Source organism: Callorhinchus milii, unplaced genomic scaffold (assembly GCF_018977255.1).
Source record: "Callorhinchus milii isolate IMCB2004 unplaced genomic scaffold, IMCB_Cmil_1.0 Scaffold11, whole genome shotgun sequence".
In the NCBI taxonomy this organism is placed as follows: domain Eukaryota; kingdom Metazoa; phylum Chordata; class Chondrichthyes; order Chimaeriformes; family Callorhinchidae; genus Callorhinchus; species Callorhinchus milii.
This window is the reverse complement of record NW_024704752.1, coordinates 20,080,231-20,097,620: the sequence shown is the minus strand read 5'-3', so window position 1 is coordinate 20,097,620 and position 17,390 is coordinate 20,080,231. Positions and strand designations below refer to the sequence as shown.

At 42.5% G+C, this 17,390-nt stretch overlaps 1 protein-coding gene across 1 annotated transcript in view; it reads left to right on the top strand.

Annotated features, from left to right (window-relative positions):
* Positions 1 to 749: 749 nt before the first annotated feature.
* pex5la (peroxisomal biogenesis factor 5-like a) overlaps positions 750 to 17,390 on the top strand; it is a 64,084-nt gene continuing 47,443 nt past the window's right edge. The window contains exon 1 of the mRNA XM_042339383.1: positions 750 to 868. Coding sequence (XP_042195317.1) covers positions 848 to 868 — 21 coding nt within the window. The 5' untranslated portion in view covers positions 750 to 847. The remainder of the gene's footprint in view (positions 869 to 17,390) is intronic.

Sequence of the window (17,390 nt, the reverse complement as noted above, 5' to 3'; positions counted from 1 at the left end):
ACTGATGGGTGGAAGCAAAATGTGTTGTTTGCTTCAGGAAACCAATTGGATAGATTTCTGCTAGAAAATATTCTCTCGGGATTACAGTAACAACAACTTGCATGTACACAGCGCCCTTCACGTGGGGTAGTTTCCCAGAGCGCTTGACAGTGGCGGAGCACAACACCGAGCCTGGGGGAGGTCATGTCCCAGACCACAGTATATAGTTTGGGTCATGACATGAGCAAGTGACTGCCAGGATAGTGAATGGTGAACTGGATGGACCTTGGTCTTCTGTCATCTAACAATACTTATCTTCTTACGGTCAGAACCACTTATGTGAAGTTTACACACACATTTCGCAAACTGCTGACCTGCCTTCATGTGGGCTGTCTCCCACTGAGAGAGAGAGGGAAGGTGGGATGGAGAGGGAGGGAGGGAATGTCATGCTGTGTGTATAGAGTGTATGAGGCAGGCGGCTTGGGGTTTGGTCCACTCGCTCAGGGGGAGAGGGATGGGGAGGGGGAAGGAGCGGGTCCACAGCTCCTGAAAGCCTGACACGTGGGGGGAGGGAGGGAGAGATAGAGAAGAGAGAGACAGACTTACTTGCTGCGAGTGTGGAGGCTGCACATCACAGCACAGGGGAGGAGGAGAGGAGAGGAGAGCAGTGAGACACAGACACACAGATGCTTTGCAGCAGCAGCGCCTCTCACCCCCATCACCTCTGTCTGTGGGTAACGCCTGTCCTGTCCCTGTACCTGATCGGGGGCTGATTCAGGGCAGCAAAGCGGTGCAGCCCGACCTGCCATAGAGGACAGACACACACACAGACAGACAGACAGACAGACAGACACCGCCTGCTGTAAGCATGTACCAGGGGCATATGCAGGTCAGTCAGTCCATCCTCAACCATCCTTTCAGGTGTGGGAGCGAGGGATGGGGGGGGTCTGGGAGCGAGGGATGGGGGGGTCTGGGAGCGAGGGATGGGGGGGGTCTGGGAGCGAGGGATGGGGGGGGGGTCTGGGAGCGAGGGATGGGGGGGGTCTGGGAGCGAGGGATTGGGGGGGGGGTCTGGGAGCGAGGGATGGGATGGGGGGGGGTCGGAGCGAGGGATGAGGGGGTCTGGGAGCGAGGGATGGGGGGTCTGGGAGCGAGGGATGGGATGGGGGGGGTCTGGGAGCGAGGGATGGGATGGGGGGGTCTGGGAGCGAGGGATGGGATGGGGGGTCTGGGAGCGAGGGATGGGGGGGTCTGGGAGCGAGGGATGGGATGGGGGGGTCTGGGAGCGAGGGATGGGGGGGTCTGGGAGCGAGGGATGGGGGGGTCTGGGAGCGAGGGATGGGATGGGGGGGTCTGGGAGCGAGGGATGGGGGTGTCTGGGAGCGAGGGATGGGATGGGGGGGGTCTGGGAGCGAGGGATGGGGGGGGGTCGGAGCGAGGGATGGGGGGGTCTGGGGGGGATTATATTAAAAAGGTTTTAACATGTAATTGTTAACATGTAAATGTGGAGGGTGATGTGTGTAACTGGGGTTAGAATGAAGATTGCGAGGGTTGGGAGAGAGAAGGAGGAGGAGGGAGACACTGTCGAGGGTAAGAGAGGCTCTGAGGAGAGAATGGCGTTATTCTATTTACGCTGAAATAAAAATCTATATATATAATGTGACCAGTGACCTGATCGCGGACTTGCAGGTGCGACCCTCTTAAACAGATGTTTATTGGTATTGTTGGAGGGTATGTGTGTGTGTTTGTGTGTGTATTTATGTATATAGATGTGATTATTATTATTATGTGGGGTGGGGGGGTCGATATTCTTGCGAATCGTGACATTTTCCGAGGTTCGCTATGTGAAATATTCCGACGAACAGGAAATATAAATTACTTTCTTTTTTTGCTGTTGTTGTTGTTGCTCACGTTCAGAGTGTTGGGGATAGAAATGAAATGCTGGTTTCCACGTGTGGATTCAAGGGCAAGAGGGGAGGAGAGAGAGAGGGGAGAGGAGAGGAGAGAGGGGAGAGGAGGAGAGAGGGGGGAGGAGAGGGGAGAGGAGGAGAGGAGAGAGGGGGGAGGAGAGGAGAGAGGAGAGAGGGGAGAGGGGAGGAGAGAGAGAGGGGAGAGGAGAGGAGAGAGGGGAGAGGAGAGGAGAGAGGAAGAGGGGAGGAGAGAGAGAGGGGAGGGAGAGAGGAGAGAGAGGAGAGGGGGGAGGAGAGGAGAGAGGGGAGAGGAGAGGAAGAGGAGAGAGGAGAGGAGAGGGGAGAGAGAGGAGGGAGGAGAGGAGAGGAGAGGAGAGAGGAGAGGGGAGAGGAGAGGGGAGGAGAGGAGAGAGGGGAGAGGAGAGGAGAGAGAGAGGAGGAGGAGAGAGAGAGGGGAGGAGAGGAGAGAGGGGAGAGGGGAGAGGAGAGGAGAGAGAGGGAGGAGGGGAGGAGAGAGAGAGAGAGGAGAGGAGAGAGGAGAGGGAAGAGGGAGAGGAAAGGAGAGGAGAGAGGGAAGAGGAGAGAGGAAAGAGGAGAGGAGAGAGGGAAGAGGGAGAGGAGAGGAGAGAGGGAAGAGAGAGAGGAAAGGAGAGGAGAGAGGGAAGAGAGAGAGGAGAGAAAAGAGGAGAGGGAGAGGAGAGAGGGAAGAGAGAGAGGAATGATAAATGAGAGACGGGAAAGTAACGCCATTCACACATCTGTGTGTATATGAGAGAGAGTGTATGTATATATCTACATGTGTGTGTGTGTTTGAATGTAATGTATGTATGTGTGTGTGTGTGGGGGGGGAGCGTATGTATGTGTACATGTATGTTGTATGTATGTGCCATGATCTGAAACCATAACCAATGATTTACACCTTGGGCAAGTTTCCTTACTCCACACACCTAATAATATTCCCTCCAAAACCAAAAGCAATAATAAATTGGTCATTTTCAATCTGCAACTGTCTGTGGGACATTGCTATGCGCCGCGTTCGCCCACAAATATACAGTCAATTCACTTTACAGTGTGTTCTGTGAAGCGCTTTGGGACGTCCTCCCGACGTGAAAAGCGCTATATCAAATGCGAGGATTATTATTATTATTTAGAGCCAGGTCACGTTTTTGAGTTGCTAAATGCACCTTGAAACCAACTTGAGCGGCTCCTGGAGTTCCCCCCCCACCCCCGGATCCCCCCACACACACACACTCTGTGCCACTGGGAACTGATCTGAGCCCCTGACATTCACTGTAACTTGAGGTGTGGGGGGGTGGGGGGGAGCGTATGTATGTGTACATGTGTATGTATGTGTGTGTGTGGGGGGGGGGGTTGTCACCCTTTGCGAGGCGAGCGAAGAAGAGAGCGCTTCTCTCCCCCTGTGATTGGGGGGGGGGCGTCCACCATCCCTAGTCTATTTGAGAAATGCTCCCCACCATCCCCAACACACACATATATATCCATACACAGGCACATGTACTGTAGATATTGTATCTCTCTAAACGTGTTCCTTCCTATATATACACACAAAGTGTATACAATACACACACACTCTATATCTACACACTGTATATAATACACACATTATATACACACACACTATATAATACAAACACTGTATATAATACACACACTATATATAATACACACACGTATATAATACACACACTGTATATAATACACACACTATATATACACACACACACTGTATATAATACACTATATATACACACACGCTAAACACACACACTACACATACACACAGTATATAATACTATATACATACACAATGTATAATACACACACACTATATACGCACACACTGTATATAATACACACACTGTACATATACATGTATATAAAGGTGTGGTGGTTTCCTGTGCAGCGCACAGTGATGGGGAAATAGCCCAGAGCCAGAGCCGGAGTTCGCTGCTACAGCATTCAGACGATGCGACTTGAAGGCAACAGATTTAGTTTGGACCCACAGCACTTGTCACACTTATTACACTAATAGGAATTTACAACCCACTTTGAGCGGCATAAAAATACAACATTTAGATGAGCGAATGCAATTGGAAACTAAGCTAAACTAACGGGAGAGGCTTGAGTGACAGGTTCAGCTGCTCTCCTTATACACCAGTGTCTGGGTTTCAGCCGCGCTTTGTTTCACCAACATAATGATGTGTAAATTTGGCAAAACCAGGAAACCTATCATTTCCCCTTTTAAAACAACGTTTGAAATAGGTAGTGATTTTTAATATATATACACACACACAGTACATATAGACATGTATCTATGTATGTATGTATGTGTGTGTGTATGTATGCGTGTGTGTATGTATGTGTGCGTGCGCATGTGTATGTATGTGCGCGTGTGTGTGCGTGCGCACGTGTGTGTATGTGTGTGTGCGTGCGTGTGTGTGCATGTATGTGTCTGTGTGTGCGTGCACACGTGTGTATATGTATGTGTGTGTGTGAGCGCACGGGTGCGCACGTGTGTATATGTATGTGTGTGCGCACGCGCATGTGTGTGTATGTGTGTGTGTAGTGTATGTCTGTGTGTATGTATGTGTGCGCGTGCGTGTATATGTGTGTGTGCATGCGTGCGCACGTGTGTATGTATGTGTGTATGTGTGCGTGTGTGTATGTATGCGTGTGCGCGCATGTGTGTATGTATGTGTGTGTGCGTGGGCACGTGTGTATATGTATGTGTGTGCGCGCATGTGTGTATATGTATGTGCGTGTGTGTGTAAACGTTTCCCCAAGATCCTTAATTTCATGTGCAGATATGTTATTCATGAGCTAGCTCGACCCTCTCTCTCTCTGCAAACACAGAACCTCTCCCTCCACACACACATCACCTCCCTCCCACACATACACATCACCCCCACACATGCAACCCCCCCACACACATACACATTAACCCCCCCCCACATCCACCCTCACACACACCAGACCACACACCACACCCACATTCCTCCCCACACACACACAATCACTCATCAGCCCCCACCCCCCAACCCCGCCCCACACACACACAAAGTACAGTAGTCCCTCTTGATCCATTAATTCACAAAAACTCCCAACATTAATAATAACAATCCTTGCATTTGATATAGTGCCTTATCACATCTTTGAGACGTCTCAAAGCACTTCACAGGATACACTGTAAAGTGAATTGATTTTGTGGGTGATATCTTAAGAGATTCTCTTTATTAAGACCGAGAAGTAACCAGCTTCTTAACCCGCCTTTGCTCTTTCCCCCTTTATATCCTGCAACAGCTCCACATTACTGATTACTGTACTTTGAAAATATCTACTGCGCTTCAGAAGGGTAAATTGAGAGCTTCCGGGCAGCTTTTGGAGGGTTTGCTTACACGTGGGGTTGATTGAAGTACTGTATCGCTTGTCCCATAAGCTGTAATTTTAATCAAACTTAATCTTAAATGACCATCATGCCAACAACAGCTCAGTAAACACACACAGCACCTGCAATTTATTCACTCAACGATAGTATGGAAAATTGTAGCTTTTGACAATTTATTTCCTGTTTTAATAATAATAATCCTTGCATTTGTTATAGCACCTTATCAAGTCTTGGAGACGTCTCAAAACACTTCACAGAATATACTGTAAAGTGTAGTAACTGTATATTTTGTGGATTTTCTTTTTGCGAGGTGCTCATTAGTTAATTTATTTCAAACGCTGTATATTTGTTTTTCTGGGAAAGCGAAGATGTGCCTCCTTGTGGAGGAATCCTTAACTATAACTATAATAATAATAAATAAATAATTTGGTCACTCAATCCACAACTGTTTGTGGGACACTGCTGTGCGCAATTGGCTGCCTTGTTTTGCCCACAAAATACATAGTCAATTCACTTCACAGTATATTCTGTGAAGTGCTTTGAGACATCTCAAAGACGTGAAAAGCGCTATATCAAATTAAAGGATTATTATTGACTAAACACTCAGATACTGGAGACTTTTATTGCCAAGTGCAGCACTACATTTCTTAGAAATCAACTTTTATTAGAATCAACTTTTTTTAAAAAAAAGACATTTGTATTGCTGAAATTTAGCATACAAGGCTGCAATAATCAATCAATTAATCAAAAAATCTCATATGCGTTTTTCTGTTTTTTGGCACAGTAGTATACATATTATATATATATTTTATATATGTAGTATATAATATATATATATATAATTTTTTGGCATTACTGTCTAAAAAAACCTTAATAAACTGTCATTTTGTGGAAACCATCAACCATATTCGGTCAAGTTTGGAAACTGTTCTGCAGGTTATTGGAGGCAGAGAGAGAAAATCAGTGTTTATTTTAAATCTGTTTAGAAACGTGAAGGCAGCTCCCGAAACAATTTTACATCTATATATCTATATAATATGTACAAAGCTCTAGACATGCTGGGGATTACCTGGGGAGGCTTGAATGAGGCTTTGTTTTAATTTCATTGGGGAAATCCATAGTGGAAAACTGAATACGAAAGGCTTCAACACAAGCTGCTAATACTACAGAAGTCAAAGCTGAGGCTGTCTTTTGATTTTTTGTCAAACAGAACACCAGATAACGTCCTCTTTCTCCTCTGTTCGAGTTGCAAAGTGTGCATCTTGCCAGTCTCATGAGCTACAGAGGCACTCGCTCGCACAGTGAGAGAGAGATTCTAAGGTGCCGTTGGCTGGATGGTGCTGTGTTTACTTTCACATAGCATTCTGCAAGGTGATTCTCTTCAGAGGGAAAATAAATCCCAAGTATACTCTGTGGTTCAATTAGATTGAAGATTGTGTAACATTTGCAACTGATGGAGATTGAGGTTGTTATGGCAGGTTGGCCAATTAATTGGAGAAATGCAATATTTTTCCAGTGGAACACTGGCAAAGTAATGGGGCATGAATGATGTCTGCCATATACCAGGGACAATAGGATCCCTCGCCCCCCACCCAATCCCATTAGTTGGTCGCTAGTTTTGTGGAAACATTTTTAGATTCACATTAGGCATTCTGTAATGGAGCGATGTTAAACATAAATCCATTAACCCTTTGTTTACTTTTTCATCTTTTCAAATGCTCACTTGCATGGTCCTGTAAGAACAAATGTTTTTTTTTGGTGCTTTTCCAACACAGAAAGGCTGTAATTGTGAAATATCTGGAAACATATCACATTATCATTCACCATTTGTGCAATAAACATACTTTCTGGTTTATTTTGATGCAGAAATAATTTTGCAGTCATTTAGGGGCTTGCGGACTCTCAGCAAAATACATAACATGTAGGAGCAGGAATAGGCCATTCGGCCCTTCGAGCCTGCCCCGCCATTAAATCATGACTGATCTTCTAATCTAACTCCAGCTAATAACCTGACCCTGCCTTATCCCCATCTCCCTTAATCCCTTTTGCAATAAGAAATCTATCTATCTGCAATAAGAAATCTTGAATATGTTCAAGGACTGAGTGTCACAGCCCTTTAGGGTAGTGAGTTCCATACATTCACTGCCCTTTGAGTGAAGAACTTCTTCCTCAACTCAGTGCGAAAGGGCTGCCTCTGATTTTAAGGTTGTGACCCCTGGTTTTAGTTTTTCCAACCAGCAGAAACAATCTCCCACTTTCTACTCTATCATGCCCTTTGGTGATCTTATAAGTTTCTATAAGATCCCCTCTAATTCTTCTATATTCTAGAGAATATAGGCCCAAATTGGTCAGCCTATCCTCGTAACTCATCCCCTTCATCCCTGGTACTAACCTAGTAAATCTACGCTGCACCCCCTCCAAGGCAAGTACATCCTTCCTTAAATGAGGAGACAAAAACTGGATGCAGTATTCCAGGTGTGGTCTCACCGGGGCCCCATACAGTTGCAGCAAGACTTCCCTACTCTTATACTCTAATCCTAACATATCATTCGCCTTCCTAATTGCTTGCTGCACCTGCAGACTAACTTTCTGTGATTGGTGTACAAGGATACCCAAGTCCCTCTGGACTCGAACACATTCCAATCTCTCCCCTTCTAAAAAATAACTCACTCGACTGTTTTTGCTACCGAGGTGGATGACTTCGCACTTCCCTACATTATACTTCATCTGCCACCTACCTTCCCAATCACATCACCTATCTATGTCTCGCTGCATTTTTTTAATGTCATCCTCTGTGTTGACACTTCCTCCTAGTTTTGTGTCATCCGCAAATTTAGATATATTAACTTCAATGTCCTCATCTAGATCGTTGATGTAGGTGGTAAATAGCTGAGGCCCAAGGACTGATCCTTGTGGCACTCCACTAGTCACATCCCACCAATCTGAAAAGGACCCATTATCCCTACTCTTTGTTTCCTACCCGTTAACCATTCCCCAATCCATGTTAATATGCTCCCCCTAATTCCATGGGCCCTTATCTTTTGGACTAACCTTTTATGCGGCACCTTATCGAATACCTTCTGGAAGTCCAAATAGACCACATTCACTGATTCACCCTTATCTAGTTTACTGGAAATATCCTCAAAAAACTCTATGAGATTCATCAAACATGACTTCCCTTTTGTAAAGCCATGTTGACTTGACCTAATTATATTGTGCCCTAAATACCGCACTACCACATCCTTAATCAATGATTCTAAATTTTTTCCTATCACTGATGTGAGACTAACTGGCCTATAGTTCCCCATCTTTTCCTTTCCACCTTTTTTAAATAGTGGTGTGACATTTGTGATCTTCCAATCCATGGGGACTGTTCCAGAATCCAAGGAATTTTGGAAGATCAGACACAAGGCCTCCACTATCTCATAAGCTCCTCTTTTAAAACCCTGGGATGCAAGCCATCCGGACCAGGGATTTGTCACTTTTTAGTGCTAACAGTTTCCCTAGCACCAATACTCTACTCATGAAAATTTCCCTAAGTTGCTCCCTGTCCTTATTCCTTTGGTGCATCTCTGTTGTTGGCAGACTTGTTGTGTCTTCCAGGGTGAAGACAGATGCAAAGTACCCATTTAGGGACTCTGCCATATCCCCCATTACAACTTCTCCTATCTCTGACTGTAGTGGACCTACATTTACCCTCACTAGCCTATTCCTCTTGATATATTTGTAAAAGCTTTTACAATCAGACTTAATGTTCCTAGCGAGCTTACCCTCATACTCCTTTTTCTCGCTCTTAATGAGTTTTTTAGTTTTATTTTGCTGGTTTCGAAAACTCTCCCAATCTTCAGATTTGCTGCTTTTCTTGGCAGTTTTATAAGCCTTTTCTTTTAACTTGATGGTTTCCCTACTGCTCAGGTTAGCCACGGATGAATTGCTTTGCCTATGGTACTCTTATTCTGCAAGGGAGTATGCGACCGCTGAGAATTTTGCACTACATCCTTAAACATTTGCCACTGGGACCAGACTTGACATAATACTGTAGCTGAATATTGATTAAAGATTGATAGATTGATGAGAGTCCAAGCCTACTGGTGCACGCAATCCACCCTGATCAGTATGTAGTGAATAGGTGTAATAGCTAAAGCAACGGTTACACACTCAGCACCTCACAGATGTATCAATAGTCACAAACAGCTGACTACTAGATTGCTCATCTAGTGCAACAACAATCTGTACACACCACACAGGGACATCGCTGGCTTCAGTCCAGTGTAGCAAGGCTGAATCGCAGGGCTAGAGGAATGAGCAACAATAGGACAAGCTTGGGCTTCTCAGGCTTGAAAGGAGATGTCATGTTGGGAACCTTACAGAGGTACAAAAGATTTTAAATGGGATTCAAAAATTAAAACAAAAAAGAACAATACTTTCAGATGCACCAAGATAGAAGAACAAGAGGTCATAGGTTTTGAGTTGCAAAGAGTAATTTCAAGACAAACATCAGAAAGTGTTTCTTTACCTTGGGGATAATTAATAACTAGAACAATGGTTGAGGCCAGGACGTTGGACATTTAAAAAGCAGGTTAATGCTGTGATGGGAGTATGGTAGAGTGGGTCTTGTGGATGGATGAGATCGAATGAGCTAAAGGGCTCTTCTTCATTTGAATCAATCTTGTGATCTTGTGTAATCACTCGTGCAGGAAAATAGGACAGCTACTCCAAGCCAGCAGCAACCCAAACAGTATGCAAGTAAATTTCAAATCACCCCTCAAAAATTGGTAATGATGAAGGATTATTGGCTCGCTGTTCTCTAACAAAGCAATAACTTCACCTGAAGAGGCAGACAGGACTTTGATTCAACGCTTCATCTGAAGGACGGCACTTCTGACTATGCAGCGCTCCCTCAGGATTGCAATGAAGTATCAGCCTAGATTCCGATCCCAAATCCTGGTAGGTCTCATTTGCATGTGGCAGTGAAGACGTTTTTCTTTTAATTTACTCACTAGAGCATTTTTGTTAAATATTTAACATTAAATGCAACAGATAATATTCCGTACTGTATTCTCAGTGAAAGAATTATAAAGGAAAATACAGAAGCAGCCAGGGCCAATCAGTTGGAACAGTAATGACCGTCAATTTGGAAATGCTTAATTTCTATTCTTTTCACACATTAAACCCCCAAACATCTCACCTCTGTCAGCTAATGAGATGAAGCAGCTCACTCTGCCGTGATATTAACATGTATAATATATAAAGCTTTAGTTCGGTTTAGATACCAGACATCTGAACTGCAGGAAGCTGATTTTTACCTGGCTCTTAAATCAGTTTGAAGTTTGTGCTTACTGACTAAATTGGGTCAAGGAATTGTGCTCATATCAAGGCATTTCATTCTACCTTTACACAGATTTTCAAGGATAGCAAAATGAAAATCCCAAATTTATTGAACTTTTTAAAACATTGACTTCCCGCCCCTCACAAATGATACACATATTTCTTAATTTTTTTCTTGTTAAAGAAAATATGGAAAATAATCTGTTGCAAAACAGATGTTCTCAACCAAACAAGTTCGCAGAGTAATGTGCCCTTTAAGCAGCATGTCCGTGACAAACTGCCGAATTATGTTATAACTCACTGGTAGTTTGACATTTAACTGTAAATTGTGAAGCAGGCACCGCTCTGAATGCCATTTTAGTTGCAAATTACATGTTGGACATTGAAATTAACACATCTAATTCTGCTGTCATTGCACCATCATCTTTAAGGTCATGGAATAGTTCGGCAAGAGATTTTAGACCAAATTATGGTCGTTTGTTGCTCGAACCAGGTGCAGGATTGAAGGCTGTTGCATATACAGGATTGTTAAAGAAAGGTTTGCTCTGTTTCCTGAGGAGAAACACTTTGCACCGATGTTTGGATTTATATTAACTTCAGACTGGACGGCTGATGCAGAGCAGTGTGGAGGAGTGGGTTGTCAGAATAACAACATAAGAATTACTAGACCAAACAAAACCAAGGTCCATCCAGTTCATCTTCCACCATCCTGGCAGTCGCTTGACATGTCATGTCCCAAACTATAGACTGTAACCTAGATATTATTCCCTATAAGAAATCTATCTAATTTGCTTTTAAAAGAATCAACACTTTCTGTTTCCACCATCTCCCCAGGAAGCCTGTTGTATGTGTTTACTATTCACTTGCTAGTCTCATTCTAGTCTTTGATCTTCCAGAAGTTAGGTTTTGGTTCAAATAAAATCAACCTCGTCACCTTCAGCACTTGGTTTTATATTGATAAAAAGATCCTCTCATACAGGTAGGTGGCGGGAGTTGCATTTTGTGTTTAGCAAGGAACTGGTTAATAGTTCTGTGTTTCCCTTTCAACACCCAAATCAGCTCTGAGCCAACCTCTCTCCTCGAGGCAGCACAGTGCGGTATCTCTGACTTCAGAACAATGCAGATTCTCTTGCTGAAAAGGTATTTATATAGAGGGGCTGGTGCTGATGCTGGAAAAGCAATTGGTATGTGATACAAATTGAGATTATGATTTTTGAAGTTTGTTATTTTTGATGGAAGGGAGAAAAGCAGCAGCTACTATCTTGTCAGTGAGGAACTTGTGTTACAGTGGTCCTGCCCCAAACCTATTTTTATTACAGGAAACCTCACATACATCATATCAGTTAGGACCAGACATTTAATATGAGTTATGTCAAACTTGATTAAAATATAAACTCTTGAGTGGGACTTGGGCAGATGCATGACTTAGGCGATTATATGATTTATACAGATCAGACTTGTGTGGTTTTACTATGTATGTTTGTGTGCCTGTTTTTATTTATGTCTCATTGCAAAACTCCACAAAACGTGCATAAGATGCGTAAGACTGAGTCCTTTCCCACGTAATCTAAGCACGAATATATTGTGAAGGGTTGTTTCTTTGTGTTTGCACAGTGAGCGAGTTGGGCACAAATGTTCTGTCTCCATGCCGTAATGTTTCCTAACGCAGTTTCATTGGTTCTTTACCATCACTGCTAGGGGTTCTGTCCAGTAAAAGGTGAGGCTGGGAGATTAACTATTTGCAATTCCCTGTATGATGACTAGCAGCGCTTACAGCTTGATAAGTATGAGTAAACACGTCACAAATTAAACAACAGATGATGGAACAGAAATGGTTTCATCTATTGCTCTAATACGCTGAGCTTTGTACACCCCCCTTATAATATACAAGTTGTTGTATATCATTTTAATATATTGGTGCACATATTAATATTGTACTTTAAAGAATCGTATTACCTAAAATTTTTATATACAGTAGATAGCTATTATTTGCCACCTCTGAATTGGTAAGTCTTCAACAGTTGTAGTATTTTAATTAATTCATGAAAGCTTAGATTACCACCTCTCAGTTGGTAGATGTTGGTTTGGCATTGGATGTTAATGGAGCCCAATTATAGACAATGCACTTTGAGATTGGTGGTCAATAATAGCTGATTCAGTCAATGTGGCAAATACACTTCAAGCTCCTCGAAAAAGCCCGGCAGAGAATGCAGCAGTTAACTTGCTAAATCATAACAATCCTTGCATTTGATGTAGCACTTTATCACGTCATCGAGATGACTTAAAGGGCTTCACAGAATATACTGTAAATATACAGTATATTTTGTGGGCAAATTCAATGCATGGATCCATCCAATACCCTAAATACTGTGAGCGACAGGAAAGGAAAGCCTGGATAGGCAAATTAATGGTGGAGATTTGTTCACAAAGTTCAGGAATCTGTTGCATCTTGTTTTATTCCGATTCCCCTTTTTTGTTGCATTTTTTCCCCTTGTGTTTACCACAGAGAAGATGAAAAGATTAATTTCTATGCCTCTTGGCTGCTTTTGTATACACTGCGAGTAGCACCTCAGCCTACCCTAAACAAGAGGTAAATTAGCAAAGTCATTTGGTGAATCTTATGAATGTAAGATTTTTCTGCGCTTTTTGAAGGTGAGACAAGCTGTTCAGATGAGCACTGCATGACTAGCTGTTGGAGACACTTTTATACCGAGAGACTTATTTCATTATTCACTTGTGACTAATTAATTGCTGAGCAACTCAGAGGTCTGCTAGCCATTGAGAGAAACTACAGATTACTGGAGTATTGTAGGAGGTATCTCATCTGTCAGAGTTAATTTGTTTCTGATAAGAAATTTAATAAGAAATGCAATTATAATATTTAGGCAAATAACTGTCAGAGACTTTTGTTTAGGAGATGGTCAGTTTCAATACGATTCAAATGTTTCAGTAACTTCTCATTTTATAACAATAAACTACAGTTGATTTTTTTTCCGGGCAGCAGCTGGCAAAATGATAAGTGAGCCCCTCATTAATTATATATAATTTAAAAGTTTGTAATCTATGCTTAATGCATCTACACAGACTATTGGTTTGGTTTTAAATGTTTATCGCAATAGTTTGTGTTTTAGAATTCTTGAAGACATTGCAACATTCTGGCCACAAGTAAATAATAATCCTTATAATAATAATAATCCTTATAATAGTAATAATCCTTGCATTGGATACAGTGCTTTCACGTTGGGAAGATGTCTGAAAGTGTTTCACAGTAAGAATGAACTGGGTACACCTGGAGTATTCATTAAAAATTATATTAAAAAAACTTAGGTGAAAAATAAAATCTAAATTGCCGCACTTGCTAGAATAAATCCTCCACTGGTGTGAATATCTGCGATTTGTCACACGACTTTAAACAAATCTTAGCTGTGGATTCACAGCTACATATTGTTGTATATTTTCTGCTGCAGGTGAAAAAATATTTTGACCACAAGAAAATCAGTATCACCAACTTAGTCCTCACCAGTCACCTCTGATAAGATTTTTCCCAAATTATCTTATGAACTAAATCTCTCGGTGAAAGTCTTGATTGATCATTGACAAAATGAAGAGAAACAGCTAAAACCGGTTGAATGGGAGGTGGGGAGTGGAGGTTGTAACACATGGTCATGGAGGTATGAGAGCAGAACAGTTTATTTTATTGCAGGCTTTGTCTTTACCATCTGATGTGTTGGGGAGTTGCTGTCATTGGAAATGATGTCATGGCAGGAATTTAGCACAACCACTAACCTCAAAAGTAAAATAAAGCTGAAGTCAGTGAGTGGGGGGGTTTGGAAAAGATTCTTTGTCTCAAAGATAGAAAACCATCCGCCCGGCTGCCTTCCCTCCCCTCCCAGCAAATTCTTCTGTTCTTCTGTTAAAACTGCAGTAATGTGTACTCTGTGCTGTGCACAGCCAGGACACTTTTTGAGGGATGAAATATCACAGAAATTCTGAGTTGGAATCTTGACAACAGCATGTGGGCACAAAGCCTTGGTTCAGACTACATTTCTGTCATTGCATGCTTTTCTGCTAGAAATAAAATACGTTTCCAGTACGTTTCCAGAAATTGTCTCCTTATGACCATCAGCAAAAGTTGGAACAGAATGAAAGGCTTTTGTTTTCTCTTGAGCAGATAATAATGCCTCCTGGTCACTCAGTCCATGACAGTTTGTGGGACGCTGCTGTGCACAATTGGCTGCCGCCTTTCACCCACAAAAGACACAGTCAATCCACTTCACAATATATTCTGTGAAGCGCTTTGAGACGTCTCAATGACATGATAAGGCTCTATATCAAATGCAAAGATTATTATTATTTTAACCATCCTCGTAAATCTATTTACCGATTGAAGAGATGGCCTTTGAAGCAGATGATCAAAAAAACAACACTGTCAGCTTGCCAGCTAAAAAGTAAATGGAATATTGATTCGTGAAGCAGATGCTCAGACCAGTCTGTTCGTCTACTGATAAATGAAGCCCAAATGAAGACACTGCAGATTCCCATTGCTGCAAGCTCCAGCTTAGTTTTCCTGTTAGAAAACTGGTTAAAAGTTTCTTAAAGAATACCCGACATGACAGTGCATTGGATTGAGATTGGGGTGCTTCAGATTGAGATTGGGTGCTTTAGATTGAGATTATGTGATTTAGATTGAGGTGCTGAACATCTTTGGGGTGGACTTTGAGATATGCCTGGTATTTTAATTTTCTTTTACATGGACCCAGTTTGAACCAATACAATTTTTTTCTGTAAAATAATTGGCAAAAGAACCAGAGAGATTTTTTTTACACAGTGAGTAGTTAATGATCTAATAGACTGCCTGAAAGGCTGATGTAAGCAGATTCGATAGTATTTTTTAAAAGGGAATTGGATATGTACTTGAAAAGGAAAAAAATTGCAGGACTAGGAGGATAGAGCCGGGGAGTGGGACTATTTTAAAGCTGTCGCAAATTGCAGGCATGGGCACGATGGGCCAAATGGCCTCCTTCTGTACTGTAAGATTCTATGATTCTTTGTAAACAGCAACTTACACTTATACACGCAGGGTAGCGTCTCAGGACACATAACAGTGGCGGAGCCTAAACCTTTAAGAATGATGAACGTTATTTCCCCCCAGCTATCAATACAGATCATCTGTACCCGATACTCATTCGCATCACTTCAACAGCCAGCCACATTCAAGACAACAGCAGATTTCTATTTATAAAGATTGCTTTCTCAACACCCTGCCTGTAACCTAGATGTTGGAATGTGATGCCTCCGTTTCAAAAAAAAATTGTTACAAGGGTCACTGGTAGGAAGATACACCTGGTATTTCAACACTGTTTGGATGACAATCAAATGCACTAGGTTCTCCACTTTCCCAGGCAAGAGGAAAGCAAACACATCATATTCCTTTAGCCCCGTCCCTCTCTTTAGGGTGCTTCGATATCCATCATAACATTGTCACGTCAAGACACATTGGTTTGTGAACCACTATCATTGGGATACAAGGAGATTACTTGCATAATAATAATCTAATATATGACATCCGACTTGGGTTCAGTAAGGATAGGTCTCATCTGACCAGCTTCAGAATTGTTTTTGAGGAGGTGACAGCACGGATTGATTGGGTGAGCCACACGGTGGAGTATATTCTATACTTCTAAAGACATTTGGCAAAGTAGCGCATGAAAGACTTGAGCTAGCAATTCAGCAGGTCCAGCCAAGCAGCACAGCTCATGTAGTCCTCCAGATTCAAATGCTTGTTTATCATGACATTGAAATAGACCTTAGACTTACCGTTCATATAGCACATAGCAGCACAGCCTCAAACCCTCAAGTTGGTAGAGAATGTGTTAAATATAGTCTGTGTATTGTCTGTGACTGCCAGTTTCACCAACATTGGGCAGTCAAGTTTACTGTAAAATCCTGTGAAGCACTTTGAAACGTTTCAACAATGTGATAAGGCACTATATCAAATGCATATATCAAATCATTATTATTATATTATAACCCTAGGTTTGAAGGAAGTAAGAATATTTAGTAGATAATTGTGCCTAGTGCCTTATGTAGATTTCACATCAAATGTTGCCTAAAGCCTATGTATATCAGTTTGGTAATCATTCCACCATAGTTAGACAGGCTTCCTGTGAATTCTGTACAAGTTCTATGGACTTTTAATTTAATCCAACTAAAACAATAACTAAGCTTCAGGTGTGTGTGAACACCACCACCAACAGTGAGCAGAAGTAATTAAAGTCTTTGCCAAACTCGGGCCTCAAACTCTGATTGCTCCTTAAAAATCAACCATCCGTTGAACCTTCACTAATCAATAATCTTTCATTCTGCTGTTGGGCAGGGCCCAATAATGGACCTGTTGCTGAGAGAGCAGTGCATTCATTGCTCAATGTTTTCTGTGAATACAAATCACAACCGCCTTGGAATGTCAACACAACACTGCAGGTCAGATTTCCTCGATGTGTCCGATCTCCCCGCACTTCAACTTTATCTGGGGAATTGTTGGCAGGAGACTGGGAGAGAGAAACTCCCTTCTCTCTTTGAATAGAGCCATGTTATCTTCAACGTCCACCTGAACAGGCAGACAGGATCTTGGTTTAATGTCTCATTGGAAAGACCTCGCCTCCGACAATGCAGCATTTTGCCAGCACTTTATTGGAGCATTAGCGTAGACACCGGCCTAGATTTGAGGTCATTTGAGTTAGAGCAGGAGATCAAGAAATTACTCTCAT